Source organism: Chiloscyllium plagiosum, chromosome 20 (genome assembly GCF_004010195.1).
Source record: "Chiloscyllium plagiosum isolate BGI_BamShark_2017 chromosome 20, ASM401019v2, whole genome shotgun sequence".
In the NCBI taxonomy this organism is placed as follows: domain Eukaryota; kingdom Metazoa; phylum Chordata; class Chondrichthyes; order Orectolobiformes; family Hemiscylliidae; genus Chiloscyllium; species Chiloscyllium plagiosum.
The window spans coordinates 12,885,641-12,907,740 of NC_057729.1; the positions used below are offsets into that span (position 1 = coordinate 12,885,641).

The 22,100-nt window shown below is 40.8% G+C and overlaps 1 protein-coding gene across 1 annotated transcript in view; it reads right to left on the reverse strand.

Annotated features, from left to right (window-relative positions):
• Positions 1-2,219: 2,219 nt before the first annotated feature.
• The window catches only part of LOC122559954 (protein-glutamine gamma-glutamyltransferase 2-like), a 52,173-nt gene continuing 32,292 nt past the window's right edge, over positions 2,220-22,100 (reverse strand). The window contains exons 10-13 of the mRNA XM_043710062.1: positions 17,001-17,270; positions 7,927-8,087; positions 6,329-6,462; positions 2,220-3,473 (exon numbers count right to left, since the gene is read on the reverse strand). Coding sequence (XP_043565997.1) covers positions 3,317-3,473; positions 6,329-6,462; positions 7,927-8,087; positions 17,001-17,270 — 722 coding nt within the window. The 3' untranslated portion in view covers positions 2,220-3,316. The remainder of the gene's footprint in view (positions 3,474-6,328; positions 6,463-7,926; positions 8,088-17,000; positions 17,271-22,100) is intronic.

Below are 22,100 nucleotides of genomic sequence, written 5' to 3' on the forward strand. Positions count from 1 at the left end.
GTTGTGAATTTCACTGTTGGTTAATTTTCCCAGATGCACTCCGATATCCAGCGATACATGAATTCAAACAGCAAAGGCAGTAACTGTGCAGGTTCTCTCTCTCTCTCTCTCCTGCACTGTCCTCACCATGTGCTTCCTTTGTCTGCTCTTCTCCCTTTAAAATTGCTGTTGTTTTGACTTTTTTTTTCCCAAAGTTCCAAAACAATGCAACAGCATACAAAACAGTAATTGCTGCTCCTGGAATTCGAGGAAATCACCTCCAGCACCTAAAATACCTCAAAACAGGGAGCAGCTCTTATAGCCAGAAATTTAGGTAACATAAAGATAATTCTTTCTCCAAGTGCAAAGACTAAAGCAATTAAATATTCCTCAACAATGATATCTGTGAAGATTCTTCCAATCTTTCACCAAAACTTTAGTGGACATCCAGCAAAACTGTGGAGAAAATATGTGAACAGCCAATTGTGCCACTACCCTAGGGTATCCACCTAACTTCCACTTGAATGGCCAAACTCCTCACACTCCATTCATTAATGTATTAAATACATGACCAGTTTGTTCATTTTAAAATTTGGAGGAAATGTTCCACAAAATTTAAGCTGCAATTGATGAAATATTCAAATGAAGAATGCATGTTGCATTCACTCACAATCTGTTGCTGGACAGAATCCTCCAAGGGCCTGAATGATGTTGGCTATGGCAAAAAATGTGGCAGAATCATGCAGGATGCCGAGCAAAGCCTATCTTAATGTTGGGAACAGCTCATTGCATCTTTTAACTAAGTTCCCGGCATTGAGGTAAGATTCGAGGCATTGGTGAGTTGCCTATTAATGGGGGCTTGTTCACAGCACATTTATCCTCATTAATATGCAGTTTCCAATCATGCCACCTGCCACAAGAAAGCTTAGCGTTGAGAATTTAACATGGAGGTCAAAGCATGACCTGGCCTCTTCAGCAACCTCTCCGTCTTCCCCTCCCCACCACCCCACCCCAACCCACCCCTCCCCACCACCACCCATCGTTGGCTGTGAAGGACCTCCATGATGGACACCACACTCAGTGTTTCATGGCACATTCCCATGCACTCCACATCCATGGACATTGGCAACTGATGTGTGCCAGCTTCTAAAAGCCCTCGTGGCACATCTTATATCCAGCTACAGTATACTTTTGTACTTCAATGCTGTCTTGGGTACAACAGCAATCATATTTGCAATGTTGTAGAATGGGCACAGCAGGGAAGGGAGGTGGTGGCGAGGTGGTGGGGGAAGGGGAAGGGGGAGGGGTGTTCTGAGTCAGGAGCCTGTCCTCCAAATGGGTGAGGAGCCAAAAGTTAACAACTTCTTTCTATCCTTTTCTGTGCTGTTTTGCACCTGGAATGAGAGAAACGAAGGTATTATGGGACACGAGTGTGGGTGGCACAGCAATTATTGTTGGTGCAGTTGGGAAGGTGTCCTGAACAAATGAGTAGACAGTGCAGAGGGCTTTGCAGGATTAGTGTTGTCAGGTGTTGGGGTGGATGACAGTGAGTGAGAAAGATCTTCCATGCAATAGTGTGAGTGGCAGAATATGAGCCTTGGTGGGAAATGGTACAGTAGCAGAAATAAAATGAATCTGAGGCATCACAGAGAGGCTAATGCCACTGCTACTGGTGAAGTGGAGAAGAACACTGGTCTTCCTTCCACATGGCTCTGCAATTCTCCAAATGATTCAGGTGGCAATCTTGGACCACGTTGGCATGGTCTGACGTTGTGGCTTTCTGTGGTGGTTCTGGGAGAAGATGACATTCGGTGTCCACACTACCCTATCCAGCAGGTCCTCTGTGTACCTGCCTAGTCAGTGATGCGCCATTTTCCCTTGTCTGGTATAACCAGACAAATGTCAAGAGTGCTGTTGGGCAGCCCCAGACTCCGTGTGCTCCTCCTAGTGCACACCAGTCATTTGAAGATGGTCCTAGCACTAGGAATGTGATCCATTCGGCATATATTGGCAGCAGCGGGTAGTGCTGGCTGTGGTGAGTGGTAGGATGGGTCTGGAATCAGATGAGAGGAGGGTCATGGGGTGGGATAAGTGGGTAATGAGGCACATTTGGTAAGATGCATCAAGAGAACACGCAAGGCCTTGCAGAGAGAATCTCTACACAAAATTCAGTGAAACTGACATATCCAAAAAAGACTCAGTCCAATGAATGGAATCTAAGAATTACAGATAAACAGAGCTCATCCAGTGTCTGATTTAATCTTACAAAATCCATGTTAGCCAGAAACCAGAAGCATAGCAATCAAAAAGCCTTGGTGCATTTAACTAGTACTTCGAAATGATTTACAGTTTTATCATTAGGTTGATTTTATTATTTCTGCAAAGATGTTGCAAAACTAAAAGCAAAGTCACATTCAATATCGATATATATTCTACTTCTGATCCAGTGAAAGAAAAACAATTGTCATAAATGCTTGAATTAAAATGCTATAACATTCTGCAAAGATGAAAAATAGTTTTTTGAAGGATAAACCTGGTGAACCATGAACTACTACCAGCAAAATAAGTCAGTGATATATAAGACCAATTAACTGGTAAAATATCAGTTCTGGATCTGGGCTCTGGATAATGGTCAAAAGCACATGAACAATTGTGTTCAACTTAACATTCAGATTCATGAAGTCTGCAGAGCGCATTAAAAACATCAAAAGAAAAAGATCCATTGAAAGAATAGACAACCAAGTGACTTCAGTCCACAATGTAGGAGCAAATTACTCTAGATTCAAAACATACTGTCTCTCCATGGATGCTGCCTGACCCATTGTGATCTCCAGCATTTGTTGTTTTCAGGACTTCACTCCGCACCGATATTTAGAACAATCTAATCAATTTAAAAATCAAGGACAGAAAACGCATTCACTAAACCGCTACCTAGTCCCGACACATTACTTTGCATTATACATTTTTAATCTAGAATCTAAATTGGATCAGCTGCCAGGTATGATGGAGTCTTTCTGTTATCATTTGTGATACCTTGGCTGTCTAAAGAAAGAATCTGTGATAAAATCTTATCAACAATATAGGAAATAATGTTACCATGTGACTGCATCATACAATAAGGGAGATAGTGAGAATGAAAAAGGACCTAAAAATCAAAAAGCAGCTCTAGATAACATCTCAGAATTAGCCATCAAAAAGAAAAGAACATTTTGATCTTTAAACTACAGAACTTGTCATGAATTGACAAAATAAAACAAAATTACAAATATGCAAAGTTATATAAGAGTGCATGCTCATAGGTATGTTTTATAACTGGGGATTCCAAAATCTTTTTGGATCATTTTTCTCTGTCTTGAACATCAATGTTTGTGTATCCTTTCACATCCTTCAAATTATCACTGTCAAAATCCACAGTTAATTTCTTCAACCCGATTTTCTTGGGAATAATTGAAATCTCCTTTGTAATCACATCTCCAGGATTTAATGTCCCAATCCTAGAGAAAAGAAAGAATTGCATCTAAATAGCATTATTCATGATCTCAGGACATTCCCAAACACTTTCCTGTCAATGGGACAATAAAGAAGCATAGTCAGTGATGTACTAAAATAAACAAGGCAGATTGTTTGCACACAGCAAATACCTTCAAGCAATATCATCATGACCAGACATTCAGAATTAAAATAAAACAAAGAAGCAGCTGTACAGGACATTGGTTAGGCCACTTCTGGAATACTGCGTGTAATTCTGGTCACCCTCCCATAGCAAGCTTGTTGTGAAACTTGAAAGCTATCACAAAAGGTTTACAAGGCTGCTGCCAGGGTTGGACTGTTTGAGCTATAGGAAGAGGCTTAATAGGCTGTGGCTATTTTCCCTGGAGCATTGGAGGCTGAGGGATGACTTTATAGAGGTTTATAAAATCATGAGGGGCATGGATAGGGTGAATAGCCAAGGTCTTTTCCCCTGGGTCGGGAAGTTCAAAACTTGAGAGCACAGGTTTAGGGTGAAAGGAGGGATGATTTAAAAGGAAACCAAGGGGCAATGTTTTCTTGCAGAGGATGATGCATGCATGGAATGAGCTGCCAAAGGAAGTGGTGGAGGCTGGTACAATAACAACATTTAAAAAGCATCTGGATGGGTATTTGAAGAGGAAGGGTTTAGAAGGATATGGGCCAAATACTGGCAAATGGGATAAGAGTGACTTAGGATATCTGGTTGCATTGACGAGTGGGACAGAAGGGTCTGTTTCTCTGCTATACAACTCAATGAGTCTATGAGTCTATAACTGCAGAAGGTGAAGATGCAATCAGATTTACAGATCTTAAATATTATGATAAACATTAACCAGCCCACTGAGGTTAACGCAACAGCTCATTTTCTGAACATAGTAGTGGCATGGGATCTTTTACATTCACCTCAGAGTGTGACTGATGCCTCGGTTTAACAGTTTACTCAAGAATGGTACCTTTGACAGTGCAGCACTAATACAGCTCTGGTGTGTCCTCCTTGATTTGTAAGCTCAAATCCCAAAGGGGATCTTGAACTCACAACTCTGTGACACATTGATATTATTTCTACCAACTCAGCCTAAGTTGACAGGTGATTAAATAAGAACAGAGTAATCACAGCGCCTTTAAATAGTACTAAAGTTTCCAAATTTCTTTCTAATATTACTTTTGAAAGATTACTCCTGAAATCTTCATTACAGCTCGATCATGATTTGGACCATACTCGGTCATTTGTTTTCTTAGTTTTAATCTGTGCACCATATCATTAATTGTATTATTGAATTGAACAAAAATTAGGATACTGTGTCTTTCTGGGCCCACAGATGGTAAATATTAAAGCTAATTAATTATTTGTCCCAATTTGCTCCATGTTTCAGAGTTTCTATAATATATCTAATTCAAACATTGTTATTATCCCAGCTTATCCTATTATTGGACCAAAATAAATGGTGGGATAGTAAATAGTGAGGGCCATAGCCTTAAAATATGGGACGATTATAGGTAGGCTGGTCGGATGAGCTGATTAGTGGCATTCAATCCGAATAAATGTGGGGTAATTGCACTTGGTCACAATGAACGAGGCAAGGGAATACATAGAATCATAGAATCCCTACAGTGCAGAAGCAGGCCATTCAGTCCATTAATTCTGCACTGACCTTTCAAAGAGATCCCACCCAGACTAAACACTTACCCCATCCCTATAACCTTACATTTCCCATGGCTAGTCCACCTAATCTACACCATGGGAAAATTAACATGGCCAATAATCCAGTTTCCTTCCCATATGTTTGGACTGTGGAAGGAAACTGGAGTATCTGGAAGAAACCCACACAAGCAAAGAGAGAATATGCAAACTCCACTCCAAAGTTGAAATCAAACCAGGATCCCTAGCAATGGACACCAGGACCCTGAGAAGTACTGAGGATCAAAGGGACTTTTGCATGCATGTACTCAAGTTCCTTAAGGCATCAGGACAGATGGATAACATGGTAAAGAAGGCATGTGGTATACTTGTCTTTATTAGTTGAGGCATAGATGTTAAGAGGAGAGAGATAATGCAGAACCATAAGAGAGATTTACCAGGATGTTGTCGGGTTGGAGAGTTTCAGTTATGAAGAAAGATTGGACAGACTGGGGTTATCTCCCTTACAGCAAAATGAACATAATTAAAATATATAAAACTTTATCGGGTATAGATAGGAAGAAGCTGTTTGCCTTGTTGAAGGAATAAATGACCAAGAGCACAGATTTAAGGTATGAGGCAAAAGGGTTTAGAGGAGATAGAGTCAAGGAGTCATAGAAATGTACAGCAATGAAAGAGGATAGAATCAAGGAGTCATAGAAATGTACACCAATGAAAGAGACCCAACTCATCCACAATGACCCGCTATCCTAAATTAATCTAGAATATGAGGAAAAACCCTTTCACCCAGAGGCTGATGGGAATCTGGACCTCACTGCTTATAAAGGTGTTAGAGGCAGAAACCTTCATGACATTCAAGAAGTACTTAAATGTGAAATTGTAATGTCAAGGTTATAAGACAATGGGCCAACAGGAAAAATGAGATTAGAACAATTAAGTAGTTGCTTTTTTGAAAGCATGACTCAATGGGCCGAAGGGCCTTTTTCTATGTTGTAGACCTATGTGATTCTATGGCTAAATCAGACCCTAGATTAAAATCAGACTTTTTTTTTAGATTCCTTCTGATTTATTTTAAAACCCACATGTCAGTAGTTCAAATTCCAAACTCGAAATGAAATGATATTTTTATAACACATCTTACATCATAATATGTTGGTCATAAAGGATAGACCACTATATATTTTTAGGGTTTTAACTTACCATTCTTCCAGCTGACCATCAATCAAACCTGCGCCCTCAAGTGTGAAGACACAATTGGTCAGCCCCACAGGCAAGATATTCTCAAAACTGATTCCTATTATCACCTTTTGGGAGAGCACAGGAACATCTCGGACCTGAGAAAACAAGTCAGTCATCCATATGTTCAAAATGTTAGTTTGTTACCCAAAACTCTACATTCCTCAGGCACAGGAATGCCCATAGATCATTAGGGCTGTGATGTAGGGTTAAGTGAATCAATTCTATAACAGTCATAACAACACGTGTCTAGTTATGAGGTGAGGTGATAGAAAGTCTTGAGTATGAAACTCATTCATCTCATCCATGAAGAAAATGTGTATTCCTGATTTTGGCTTCCTCTGTTTGCTACCCATGTAAACATGCTTTGATTAGATATATTTTCTTTTGCTATTACGTTCTCTATCTTTCACACATTCCCTTAATGATTTTTCCACACCTTATTCATTTGTTTATTCAAGTTATTTTGTTTTATTGCATTTCTACTTCTTTCTCAAGTCATTCTAATGTGATTTTTATCCTTGTCTCCACTTACTGCTCCTGGTCCCTTCAGTATTTATTTTTTATTGGAAATTCAAAAAGTAGTGTCCCAGCCTATATCCCTGGGCGGTATTACATTTGCCTAGCCAATGTAACACAACATATAGAGTATTTGGATCGAGTGTTGCCAATGGAATTAAATATCAAATAGGATATCTAACAGGCAACCAATGTAATATCACCTATTTTGCATTTGCACCAGCTCCAATTTGACTCCACTGAGATCTGTTTTCTTCTATATTTATTACATTTCCTCTCCTTTCAAATCAATCTAGTGAGTAAACAGAACAGTGAATGTCTCAAGAATTTAGGAAACAACTGGTGTATTAGTCAATTCATTTACTTCCTGTGTGATAGCTAGTCTCAAATAATGTTGATCTTGCTAACGTTGCCTTGTGCAATGTTACTTGTATGCCTCTGCCTAGATCTTTTGTTGTGTATATCCTCGCTTATTATGACCTGCCTGTACTGGTCAAAAGCAAAGCTTTTCATTGTACTTCGGTACATGTGACAATAAATAAGTCAATCAAATCAATCAAGCTATTAACTAAGGGTGTAGTGACTGTGACGAAGTCAGCTAGGTGAATCTCATAGAATATGAGTTCCCTGATTGGAGTGTTAACCTGGACTAATCAGGGACCCCTCACTGACAGATATAAACAGGAGTGTGAGAGGTTTTCTGTTCACTCGGAGAATAGGCTCTGAGGAAGCTGGACTAGTGTCAAGTACTATACACATATAAATAATAGGTGACGAGATGACAGGATATGAGTTTCCATGGAGTTATTTCAAAGGACTTGACATGGGGGTCACAATTCAATTATACCATGCTTAGTTGGGTTACACCATAGCATATTTAAAAATTACTGGAAATATCCTCTCAAACCAAAGAGAAATCTAATGCTCTCCTAGCTTTCAACTACAAAGGTTATAAAGAAGAGAAATAAAGTGCAGATATAATAGATATATCAAGAGAATTAATACTAACTTCTAAACCGGAGGTGTACGTGTTCTTTTATTACCTGAATTGTGATATTAGGATTGATCAAAGCGATATCCTTGAGTGTGAATGCACTTTCATTTGTCTCTGCATCAACTACAAATGCTGTCAACCTGATTAGATTATACTTATCCAGGAGCTCACCATACTCGTGATAAGACATTTCCATCTCTACTGTTTTATCTGGAATATTAATTCATACAAAAGAACAGGTTATCAGATTGATTTAGGTTTCTATTAGAAATAGCCTTCAACCATTGCACATTGCAGAAGCAAAGGTTTAGTGGATTCCTATTAAATATTGAATAAAAAAACTACATAACAGATGGAAGCTTTCAATGTTCATTGTCAAGCCTATAACAATAGAATATAATACATTGTTTAATAATTTAAGCCACCCACACGTTGTCATTTTTCTGATAAAAAGGAATTGAAAGCCCTGTTACAATATTTCCACAACTAAGTTGAGATAACTGATTCATAAGTACTGCAAAATTTTATTTCAACAGGTTATTTCATTACTTCATTTAGTATACCTATAAGCAAAATGGGATCATACTGATACACTGAGGATAGAATCTACTTAGCCCCGGAAGTATGTGGAAATATATGGTGGGATCAGAAGAAATTAGATTCCCAATGTTGAAAAGTATGAAGTCCAATTCTGCAACCAGATTTTGAACATGGATGTGAGAATCTCACAAGTGAATGGTGAGAGGCCTATTTGCATGCCATTAGTTTTTAATCTAATTTCATTGGTACACATTTTTATATTCTCCCACACAGATGGTGACATATCTCAACATGAAAGTCAGTGCGGGTAGCTGGTGACTACTGCTCACCACTTACTCATTCTGGCCTCCATCTTGAAATAATAATCTGCAGTATTTTAGATAATGCTCGATAGGGTGCCCACATTGCCCTTCCATGCAGGTTAATACCAATCAAATACCAGTCTCACTGCCTCATCATGGCCCTTCTCCAATCCACTTACAATACAGTTCTCCATCTTAATTCTGCAACTAAGATTGTAATGCGGTTGCCAGGACATTGTGAGATGGGACATGGATACCATTGCTTGGACCAGGGTACACCTCGGGCTCCCTGCTCACTCTCCTTGTGCTCATTCACTTTGCACCTACTTGAATGGTCACATCAAGTCTGCCTTTCCTTGTCTTGTCTTGCCTTTTTACATTTTGCTGCCTCATCTCGATGTTCAAGGCTCCCGGTACTTCTGTGCTGCTTTGCCATTTAGTGCAGACACAAAACTAGGCAGCTTGTCAGTAGTGATCAGTTGGTGGGGGGTGAATATATTGCTGGATATTATTGCGTTACATCAATGGCAAGCTACCCCATGTGCCAGCAGCTTGCTGGACACACGTACTGCATGTCCTTCTGACAAATGTCTCCAAACCTAAAGGTCAAGCCAGTTTGCTCAGTCATAAGCTGAGCCCCATGCAAATGTTCTTTGCTCCACCAATGAGGGGAGGCAGAGATAAAGCTTTGACCCCTGTTTCTGTTTTGTAAACAATATATCTCGAAAGCGAATGGACACATTTTGAGTACACAAGTTAGGAAATGGACTATGGAAGTTAGTTTTTATCAAATATGCTGATCTGGATGCAGATTGGAAATTGAAATTTTTAAAGGATCTGTTAACACTATGACATAAGGTAAAATTAAATTACTTTTAGAATGTGGTGGGTTATTTTATTTAGGTGTTATTGATTATTTTAGAATGCTGTGTCTGCATTGGCTGCTGGGGTAAAATCTGTCACAGCTGTCAAAGTATGAGCAGAGTTTTCAATGTGGATTTGCCTGAGGCTTCCTTAATGAAATGCAGTCTCTTAATAGAAAATATTTCTTTTCTCAGCTTTGTAGTTAGAGCAACCAGTATCGAGTGTGTGTGTTGGTGGGGTGCACAGGGTCAGGTGGTGTCCAAGAAGCGGGAGAGTTGACATTTCAGGCATAAGCTCTTGATTCCTGATGGAGGACTTGTGCTCGAGGTATCGATTCTTCTGCTCCTCAGATGCTGCCTGGCCTGCTGTGCTTTTCCAGCACTACACTCTCAACTCTACCTCCAGCATCTGCAGTCCTCACCTCCGCCTAGTTAAAGCAACCAGCAGGGTAAAGTCTCAAGGAAGATTCAGACTCCTGCATAATTGTAATAACATTGTTTTATCCCAGTGTCGTGGAGGGATATGCTCTATGAAGTGCCTTCTCCACTTGTTTCAGATCTTATTCTCCAATAAGTCTGTTTTGTAGTTACAGAGCATATTTTATAATTTTGCCTTTTTCATGAATGAAGTGGGTTTTTAGAGATTTACTAGTGAACAGATGAATTATGAGCTGTTGTAGGTTATTTGAGGAATGTTTAAATTCACAACCGATTAGATTAGATTAGAGTAGATTAGATTAGATTACAGTGTGGAAACAGGCCCTTCGGCCCAACAAGTCCACACTGACCCGCCGAAGCGAAACCCATCCATACCCCTACAATTACCCCTTACCTAACACTACAGGCAATTTAGTATGGCCAATTCACCTGACCCTGCACATCTTTGGATGATGGGAGGAAACCGGAGCACCCGGAGGAAACCCACGCAGACACGGGGAGAACGTGCAAACTCCACACAGTCAGTCGCCTGAGGCGGGAATTGAACCCGGGTCTCTGGCGCTGTGAGGCAGCAGTGTTAACCACTGTGCCACCGTGCCGCCCACACTGGAGGAATCTGTTTGGAAGAGGTCACAGCACAGAAACAGATAAGTAAATAGTTTTAAGTATAGCCTTGTTGTAAATCTACATTAGTGAGTCGAGTAGTTTCTTTCTTGATTATATGTTTTTCATTGGGATCTGTCTATTGATTAAATTTTAAAAATATAAGTCATAAGTATTAAGTTAGTCTGGAGCAGTATTTTGTAGAGCAATAACACAGGGCTATTTTCTGGGTCTGTAGATTGGAAGGAGAAAAATGGCCTTTAGTAGAGTGATATGCTCTTCTTGTGAGATGTGTGAGTTATGGGACAGTTTAAGGGTTAGTGGGGATTATATCTGCAATAAATGTTGTTGGTTGCAAATCCTGTCAGATCGAATGGACCAGTTGGAGCAACAGTTAGAGGCAATGAGGAATTTACAACTGCTATGGGGTGTGCTGGATGGCAGTTATAGGAAGGGAGAAAAGCCGCAGATACAGTCAAGTAGATGGTTTAACTCCAAGAAAGATAGGAGAGGTAGACGGGTAGAACAGAAATCTTCCGTGGCTATCCCCATTTCAAACAGGTACGCTGTTTTGGAAAGTGTAGGGGGTGAGGGACTTTCAGGGAAATGTAGTACAAACAACTATGTTTCCGGTGTCAAGACTGGCTCTAATGTAATGAGGGGTTCATTGGGTTCCAAGCAATTGATTGATTTAGGAGACTCTCTAGTCAGGGGCACAACAGACATTTCTGTGGCCAGCAGCATGAAATCAGAATGGTGTGTTGCCTCCTTGGTGCCAGTATTAAGTATGTCTCAGAGAGGGTGCAGAATGTTCTCAAAGTGGAGAGGGATCAGCAGGAGGTCATTGTACACTTTGGAACCAACAACATAGGAAGAGAAAAGGATGAGATTCTGAAGGGAGAATTATAGAAATTTAGACAGGAATTTAAAAAGGAGGTCCTCAAGAGTAGTAATATCTGGATAACTCCCGGTGCTACGAGCTAATGAGGGTAGGAACAGGAGGATAGACTAGATGAATGCGTGGATGAAGAGCTAATGTGTGGGAGAAGGATTCACGTTTTTGGATCACTGGAATCTCTTCTGGGGTAGAAGTGACCTGTACAGGAAGGGTGGATTGCACCTGAATTGGAAGGGGACTAAATACTGGCAGGGAGATTTGCTAGAGCTGTTCAGGAGGATTTAAACTAGTAAGGAGATATATATATAGGGAGATACTGAGGAAAGAGATCAATCTGAGACTGGTACAGTTGAGAAAAGAAGTGATTCAAACAGTGAGGGCAGGCAGGGACAAAGCAGAGAACAAGGTAGGACTGATAAATTAAACTGCATTTATTTCAATGCAAGAGGCCTAACAGGGAAGGCAGATGAACTCAGGGCATGGTTAGGAACATGGGACTGGGATTTCATAGCAATTACAGAAACATGGCTCAGGGATGGGCAGGACTGGCAGCTTAATGTTCCAGGATACAAATGCTACAGGAAGGATAGAAAGTGAGGCAAGAGAGTAGCATTTTTGATAAGGGATAGCATTACAGCTGTACTTTGGGAGATGTTCCCAGAAATACATCTAGGGAAGTTATTTGGATGGAACTGAGAACTAAGAAAGGGATGATCACCTTATTGGGATTGTACTATAGACCCCCCAATAGTCAGCGGGAAATTGAGAAAAAGATTTGTAAGGAGATTTCAGTTATCTGTAAGAATAATAAGGTGTTATTGTTGGGGATTTTAATTTTCCAAACATCGACTGGGACTGCCATAGTGTTAAAGGTTTAAATGGAGAGGAATTTGTTAAGAGTGTACAAGAAAACTTTCTGATTCAGTATGTGGATGTACCTACTAGAGAAGGTGCAAAACTTGACCTACTCTTGGGAAATAAGGCAGGGCAGGTGACTGAGGTGTCAGTGGGGGAGCACTTTGGGGCCAGCGACCATAATGTAATTGGCTTTAAAATAGTGATGGAAAAAGATAGACCAGGTCAAAAAGTTGAAGTTGTAAATTAGAGGAAGATGAATTTTGACGGTATTAGGCAAGAACTTTCAAAAGTTGATGTTCGCAGATAAAGAAACGGCTAGAAAATGGGAAGCCTTCAGAAATGAGATAACAAGAATCCAGAGACAGTATATTCTGGTTGAGGTGAAAGAAAAGGCAGGTAGGTGTGGGGAATGCTGGATGACTGGAAAATTTGAGGGTTTGGTTAAGGAAAAGAAGGAAGCATATGTCAGGTATAGACAGGATAGACTGAGTGCATCCTTAGAAGAGTATAAAGGCAGTAGGAGCACACTTAAGAGAGAAATCAGGAGGGCAAAAAGGGGACATAAGATAGCTTTGGAAAATAGGGTTAAGGGGAATCCAAAGGCTTTTTACAACTGCATTAAGGACAAAAGGGTAACTAGGGAGAAAATAGGGAGAAAAGAACGGCAAAGAAGCCTTTGTGTGGAGCCGCAGAAAAGGGGGGAGATACAAAACGAGTATTTTGCATCAGTATTTACGGTGGAAAAGGATATGGAAGATATAAAATGTGGGGAAATAGATGGAGATACCTTGTAAAATGTCCAGATTACAGAGGCGGAGGTGAAGGATGTGTTGAAATGCATAAAAGTGGATAAATCCCCAGGACCTGATCAGGTGTACCTTAGAACTCTGTGGGAAGCTAGAGAAGTGATTGCTGGGCCTCTTGCTGAGATATTTGTATCATCGATAGTCACAGGTGAGGTGCAGGAAGACTGGAGGTTGGCAAACGTGGTGCCACTGTTTAAGAAGGGTGGTAAGGACAAATCAGGGAATTATAGACCAGTGAGCCTGATGTCGGTGGTGGGCAAGTTGTTGGAGGGAATCCTGAGGGACAGGATGTATTTGGAAAGGCAAGGACTGCTTAGGGATAGCCAACATGGATTTGTGTGTGAGAAATCATGTCCCACAAACTTGATTGAGTCTTTTGAAGAAGTAACAAAGAGGATTGATGAGGGTAGAGCAGTGGACATGATCTATATGGACATCAGTAAGGCATTCAACAAGGTTCCCCATGGGAGACTGGTTAGCAAGGTTAGATCTCATGGAATACAAGGAGAACTAGCCATTTGGATACAGAACTGGCACGAAGGTAGTCGGTTTTGGTGGAGGGTTGTTTTTCCAGACTGGAGGCCTGTGACCAGTGGAATGCCACAAGGATCGGTGCTGTGTCCACTACTTTTCATCATTTATATAAATTACTTGGATATGAACATAGAAGGTATAGTTAGTAAGTTTGCAGATAACACCAAAATTGGAGATGTACTGGACAGCAAAGTAGGTTACATCAGATCACAACGGGATCTTGATCAGATGGGCCAATGGGCTGAGGAGTGGCAGATGGAGTTTAATTTAGATAAATGTGAGGTATTGCATTTTGGAAAAGCAAATCTTAGCAAGACTTATACGCTTAATGGTAAGATCCAAATGACCTTGAACATGGTCAGTACAACTTAGACTGGGGTTTCGCTGGATGTCATTTGGGAAGCTGCACACAGGTGTTTGATCACACAGCAGTCGGGTCAGCCCTTTCAATTCAGTCGGGGTGGGAGGGGGCGGACATAGTGGGCCACAGACATAGCTCAAGGAAAATCATAATGGGGCACTGCTGTGGTAGGAAAGCTGGAGGAGGCATGCTGGGATGCAGCGGGGATAATAGTTATTCATGGAGACAACTCAACATATAAAGTTGGGGAATGGTACTGCACTGGAGGACACAGAGCATTATGGGAGTGATGTCTGGACAGTCACAACAAAACTGGTTTCGATGGGGATGACAGTGTAGCATGATGGTTGGTCAGGTCAGGTCTCAGTTGTAACATTGCCGAGAGGAAAACATAAATGAAAGTGTTAAGTTAGAAAGTGTGAAACCTCAAAATGGATGGGTTGGAGAGGGACTGTCAGAAAGAAAGGAACATGATGGATCAAGATGGGGGACCCTTGCTTTCCTGACTGAACCTGTGACTCACTCTGCTGAGCATGACCTGTACTTCCTTCTGTGTCCTCATGCAAATCATGAATGCACAATGGAAATGGAAAATAGCTATGACCACACCGAGTTGGGAGTTGTTTTTTGTCTCTGAGCTCACAGGATCTACCTGTCAGATGTGAAACTCTTCAAAGGTCAATTGTATTAATTAAGCATTTTAGCAGTACAGGTTGAAGACATTGGTAGTCACAGTACCTTATATATGAAACACATGCAGCATTCAACTATGTGGGAAACAAATCCTGGTCATGAAGCAATCTTATCCATGACATTGCAGATTAGCCATAGTCATCTATGTGAGGCAGAAGTGCTCACCGGTGAAGTTGGAAGTCTCACCTGCTGGCCTTAGTTCATTAACACAATCAAACATCCCATCGGTGTTACAAGGACAAGGAGCTGATATCCTCTCACTTTGCGGGGTAAATATTCATCAACATGCTGTTGTATACCATGCTGACCTTCTTGGCTGTTGCAAGATGTTGGGTTGGGAGAACAGGTTTGCAGTAATCCTTCTGTGCTTATAATCTCTTGTTTGTGTGGCATGAAATGGCTGATGGAATTTAACGTGAGCAAGTGCGAGGTCTTGCACTTTGGCAAAAAGAATAAAAGCATAGACTACTTTCTAAATGGTGAGAAAATTAATAAAGCCAAAGCACAAAGGGATCTGGGAGTGCTAGTCAAGGATTCTCTAAAGGTAAACATGCAGGTTGAGTCCGTGATTAAGAAAGCGAATGCAATGTTGTCTCTTATCTCAAGAGGGTTGGAATATAAAAGCAGAGATGTACTACTAAGACTTTATAAAGCTCTGGTTAGGCCCCATTTGGAGTACTGTGTCCAGTTTTGGTCCCCACACCTCAGGAAGGACATACTGGCACTGGAACGTGTCCAGCGGAGATTCACACGGATGATCCCTGGAATGACAGGTCTAACATATGAGGAACGGCTGAGGGTACTGGGATTGTATTCGTTGGAGTTTAGAAGATTAAGGGGAGACTTAATAGAGACGTACAAAATAATACATGGCTTGGAAAAGGTGGATGCTAGGAAATTGTTTCCGTTAGACGAGGAGACTAGGACCCGTGGACACAGCCTTAGAATTAGAGGGGGTCATTTCAGAACAGAAATGCGGAGACATTTCTTCAGCCAGAGAGTGGTGGGCCTGTGGAATTCATTGCCACGGAGTGCAGTGGAAGCCGGGACGCTAAATGTCTTCAAGGCTGAGATTGATAGATTCTTGTTGTCTAGAGGAATTAAGGGCTACGGGGAGAACGCTGGTAAGTGGAGCTGAAATGAGCATCAGCCATGATTGAATGGCGGAGTGGACTCGATGGGCCAAATGGCCTTACTTCCACTCCTATGTCTTATGGCCTTATGGTCTTATGATTTATGGTGCATACATCAAGAGTCTATATAGTTGCCCTGCATAGATTTCCATGTCAGGTTCCTCCATGTTCCATTACATCAAGGACAATGAGAAATTGCTGTTTGTGAATGATGCTGATTGCTCAAATTACTAAGCCCTGTTCTGTTCTGGTATTTCCCACACATGACCCATGGATCCAGCCACAGCAGAGTTCATTGTCCATGGTGCAACAATCATTCATTGACTTCAAATTTGTTGTAGCTTGAAAGGCAAGCAATCCCCATCCACTCACAAAAGCAAATGCCACTTTTGTTTTGTTTCTTTTTTTCATTTGTATTATTGTTCAATAAAACTGAACATGTTCAACCATTTGAAGGTGTTCCAATATGTGATGTTCCACAATGCACAATGAGAAGATTATGCATTATACATGCTGGGGAAAGAATAGCAGTCTCTTCAACAAGGTTTAAAGACGGTAAGGGGCTAATAGCAGGTAACGTGTAGGTGGTAGCTTAGTTCTTGCAGCTATAGATATAATGACAATGGATCTGACAGGTAATGATGTAAAAAAGCAATCCATTTATAAATGTGATCTTGTATTTACATTGAAGGGTCACCAATAGTCACTATGTGCCTTCAGCTGCTTTTCTTTTGCAATCCCATCCCATTCCATGCTGCTGGCTGGCAGCAATTGACCAGGCACATGGTTAGGATTTATAAGTAGTGCTGGTGTCAGGAATTTTGGGAGGTCCTGGCATCCATGTGTACTTCTGGCATTGCTACGCAGAAGGTAGCATGAGCAGCATGCAACAGAAGCATGGTGCACAGCTAATGAGGGGAACTGCAGAAAATAATGCGAGGAAATGAAACCCTCCATGAAACTCACCAAAATTGACAGTTTCTGGTAAAAACAGGCTTTCAGTCTTAATGCAAATATAACCAAAGCTTAGAAATGATATCTCGCAATAGTAAGTCAAAACTGGCTAGATACAAACCTAACCTCTGCTCTCTTACCTTTACGGCCTGCAACATGTATCTCCTCCTGATACTTCTTTATACATTTCCCACTTGATGAGCTATTGTATTTCTTCTTCATGGCATTAATTTTAATTGTGCAGTTTCTTTTTGTTGAATCCTTGTTGGAAATGACTGCAGACACTTTAACAGTGGTTCCATTATAAACTGGATCATTGGTCTTCAAACTCAATTGAAGTTGTTTTTCTGGCTTCAACGGGACTTTTCTCTTTTCAGCCAACTGGAAAATTCTTCTCTCTTCTTCAGAGCCTTGAATATAAATGGATAAAAGCTGTTACAGTGGAAAAAAATTATTAATTTTCCTGGTAGATGGGGCACACATCAGGGTTCACCAGAAATCAGAGGCAATGATTTGTTTACTAGTGATTCAGTGGAAAAGGAAAGGAATAAAAAAAGTCGAGCACTTCAACACACACCATGGTAATTCACCAAAAGGCTTCAAGCATCAGACCTCAGCAAAACCTAAAAAAACGACAAATCAGATGAAACTTATTGGGAATATTTAAGTAAATGCAAAGGGCTGGGGGCTCTATTGTGGTGCAGTGATAGTGTCCCTGCCCCAGACCAGGAGGCCTGTGTCAAATTCCAGATATGTGTAATTATATGTCTAACAAGATTGATTAGAAAAATAGATTAAATTACCTCTTTGGGCTCTTGTGCAGTGGTGGTATCCTACCTGTGAACCAAGAGGCCTGAGTTCATGTCTCACATGTTCCTCAATATCTAAATTCAAGTGTCTATATATTGAAATAATATAGGGACAAATTATATGTATAGTACTTGTCTTCTTTTCTTCTAGACTGTTCTGACTAGTTGGTGATTTAGTTTTTGGTGAAGCCTGGTACAGATAGAGGCACATGGTCTACATAAGGCTATCAATAATTGTTGGTGGCAGCTGTACCAGTGACAAAAACAGTAAAAGGTAAGGGTGACACCTGAGACAACTAATGATTTTCTATTACATTGACAGGATATAGAATCCCTACAGTGTGGAAACAGGCTCTTCAGCCCAACAAGTCCACACTGATCCTCTGAATAGTATCCCACCCAGACCCATCCCTCTACCATATTACTTTACATTTCCCATGACTGATGTACCTAAGCTACACATGTCTGAACACTACGGATAATTTAGTTTGGCCAATTCACCTAACCTGCACATCTTTGGACTGTGGGAGGAAACCGGAGCACCCAGAGGAAACCTGATCAGGCATGGGAGAATGTGCAAACTCCACATAGACAGTCACAGAGGTTGGGATTGAACCCAGGTCCCGGGGGCTGTGAGGCAGCAGTGCTAACCATTGAGCCACCATGTCCGTGGTGTATTCTCTCTAGACCAATTCAACATGCTGTAAAAAGGTAATATTGCATATGATACACAAAATGCAAAAGGTTTCAATACTGCTTTTTGATAGTTATACCAATTTAAGCCACTCCATTACTTGTAGAATTAATGAGAGACCTATAAAAATGAGACAAGTTGGCCTGAGGGTCACTGTACCTAAGGTGAGGAGAAAAATGAGAAGGACAGTTCTTCACAGTAACCTCAGCCGATGAAGGACTTAAATCCACACTGTTAGTGTCACTCCGCCTGGCACCCTCCAATCACACAACATCAACATTGGTTTCACCAGTTTACTCATCTCCTCAACTCCCACCCCATCCCTAATCCAGTCCTCCAACTTGGCATTGCCCTCTTGAAGTGTCCTACCTATCCATCCTCCTTCCCATCTATCCACTCCACCCTCCCGACTGACCTATCACCATCACCCCCACCTGCATCTACCTAGAGCCTTCCTAGCTACCTTCCCTCCAACCCCACCCTCACACTCCTATTTATCACTCAGCCTCCTTCCCCCACCTCCCCACATTCCTGATGAAGGCTTATGCCTGAAACTCGATTTTCCTGGTCCTCGGATGCTGCCTGACCAGCTTTACCAGTGCCACACTTTTCAACTCTGATCTCCAGCATCTGCAATTCTCACTTTCTCCTTGTCACTTTGCATGACAAACCTGCTGTCCGGCCAACTAAGCTAGCCATCCACCCTATATTCACCTGTAGCTTCGCCACATTAAACCAACATTTTGAAAGAACAAAACTTATAATTGTACTCTTGGCTTTCATTATTCAAGTGAATAATCCTTCAAATGGCAATTCTCAGCTGTGATGAATTATGATGACAAACACTTTGATGCTGTGGTATCGTGATATTGTATTCAAACTCATAGTCCAAACACTTGGGCTAGTGCTGCAAGGACTTAGTTCAAATGCCACCATGGTGCTATTTAAATTTAATTAATAGAGATTTAAAGTTAAGAGCTAGGTTAATAAAAGTTAACCAAACCAATTTCGTTCACTAGTGTCTATTCAGAAATCTGCAATCCTTATGACTACAGATTCACATTAATGGATTTATCCTTAACTATCCTTTGAAATGATACAGAGAGCCACAAGTCAAAGGCACTGAGCTGGACAACTAATACAGTCTTTGGTACCAGTGCCAAAAATCCATGCATGTATTTTTTTTAAAAACTTGCATGAAACATTATAGCCATCACATGTTTTGATTTCTGGTTATCCTGGCTGGAGGAGATGTAAAGTACTGGTTGGGAATTGTATTGGTAGGAGGGCATAGCATGGGAAAAATGACATTACAGGAGTGAACAAGATGATGAAATTTGTTAATGGGTCAAAATTGTGGGGACAAATAATAATGATCTACCCTGGATCCCGAGACAGTGTCAACTGGTTCTAGAGTCCCCAACCTGAGAAACCAGCCACCTGGCATCTAACTGTCTCGCCCTATTAAAATTTTAAATGTTTCATTCAGATTCTTTCTCAACCTATTAAACTCTAATGAATACAGGCTAATCTAACCAATCTCTCCTCATACAGTTGTCCTGTCATCCTTGAATTCAGCCCACTGCACTCCCTCCATGGAAAGTATATCCTTAGGTAAAGACTCCAAAACTGCATACAATACTCCAGGTGTATTCTCACCAAGATCCTATATAACTGTAATAAAATGACACAATGCCTCACTGGTTAGCAAGGGTGGCATGGTGTTGCAGTGGTTAGCACTGCTGCCTCACAGCACCAAGGACCTGGGCTCGATTCCAACTTCAGGTGACTACCTGTGTGGAGTTCATATGTTCTCCCAATGCATGGGTTTGCTCTGGTTTCCATTCACAGTCGCAATGATGTGCAGGCTAGATGGATTAGCCATGGAAAATACTGGGATAAAGTGTGATCCTTTTTGTGCGGTTGGTGTGGACTTGATGGGCTGAATGGCCAGCTTTCACACTGTAGAGATTCTATAATTCTCCACTTCCCAGCTCAAATCCTCTTGCAATGAAGGCCAATACTCTATTTGCCTTTCTTGCTGCATTTGCCTGACTACTTTCATTGACTGGTGTACAAGGACACCTAAATCCCTTTGTACATCCATACTACCCAGTGTATCACCACTTAAGTAATACCATCCCTTTATGTTTTTCACACCGAAGTGTATAACTTCATTTTTCTGCCCACTCACTTGACTTGTCTAAATCACCTTGAAGCTTCCCTGCACCCTCTTCACAACTCGCATTTCCATCCAGTTTTTTACTGTCAGTTAATGAAACACAGACTCGAAATGTTAGCTTGCTCTCTGTCCATGGATGTTGTCTGACCTGCTGTGATCTCCAGCATCTGTTGCTTTCAGTAACGCCCCGGTAAATCTTCTTTGCATCTTCTGCAATGCTATCATACCCTTCCTGTAATGTTGTGCAGAACTGCACACAATACTCCAGAGTGCAGCCTGACCAATGTTTTATACAGTTCCAGAATAACCTCCCTGCTCTTAAACTCTATGCCTCAACTAATAAAGGCATAGATACAGAGATGACCCTTCACTGAGATTTGGATGTTTCTATGCCAATTGTTGGGTTGAATTTTTCTTTCTGATATTGGTAAAAAGACAATTATAAATCTGATATGTAATAACTCTTTTCAGGTTTTCATTTGTGTAATAAACTGTAATGCTCTTTTCTTAAAACTGTATTGCAGCCTTTTGCGACTAGGTTCAATGACTAACCTCCAGGTAAGCAAAAAGAAAAAAAATTAAACACATGGTCTATCAAGCCAGGTCTCATTCGGACTTGTCCAGTAGAACCATCAGCTGGGTTCATAACAATTGTCTAATTCCAATGGACAGGTCGCTGCCCAAACCCTAGACTGAAGGAAGAAACAGATATCATGTTGCTATGAAACTTGAATCCTAACCAAAAAATTATTATGGAAGATATTGCTTAATATTGGTTAATATTGATCTCTTCATATCCAAAACATGTCTTTTTAATTCAGGAGGACAAAGATACTAATTGTATTTCAATTCCTATGACTAATATTAAGATAAGATCAGATTTTTGACATTGTATTTATACTCCTAGCCCATGTGGACAACGGTATGTAGATCTCTCTATATTGAGGTGGTTTGATTTTGTCAAAGATTTAATGAAAATAACTTAGAAACTCTGGATTTAAAGAATAACTACTGCAGTAAAGAGATAAATTACACCACAAATGTTTTGCTTTTCTCTGCCAGAACTTACATAATGATTAGAATTGAACCAGGTGGAGGACAGGCTCAAACATATAGAATTATAGAGACAATCCAACTTGTCCATACCAATCAAATGTCCTATAATAATCTAGTCCCATTTTTGCCAGCATTTGGCCCATTTCCCTCTCAACCTTTCCTATTCATGTATCCATCCAGATGCCTTTTAAATGTAGTTGTACCAACATCCACCAGTTCCTTTGGCAGCTCATTCCATACATGCACTACCCTCTGCTAAAATAGTTGCTCCTTAGGTCCCTTTTATATGTTTGTCCTCTAACCTTAAACCTAAGTCCTCTTGTTTTAGACTCCCCTGTCCTTGAAAAAAAGACCTTGACTATTCACCCTTTCCATGCCCTTCTTGATTTTATGAACCTCTATAAGGTCACCCCTCAGCCTCTGGTGCTCCAGAGAAAATAGCCCCAGCTCATTCAACCTCTCCCTATAGCTCAAACCCTCCAAATCGAGCAACATCCTT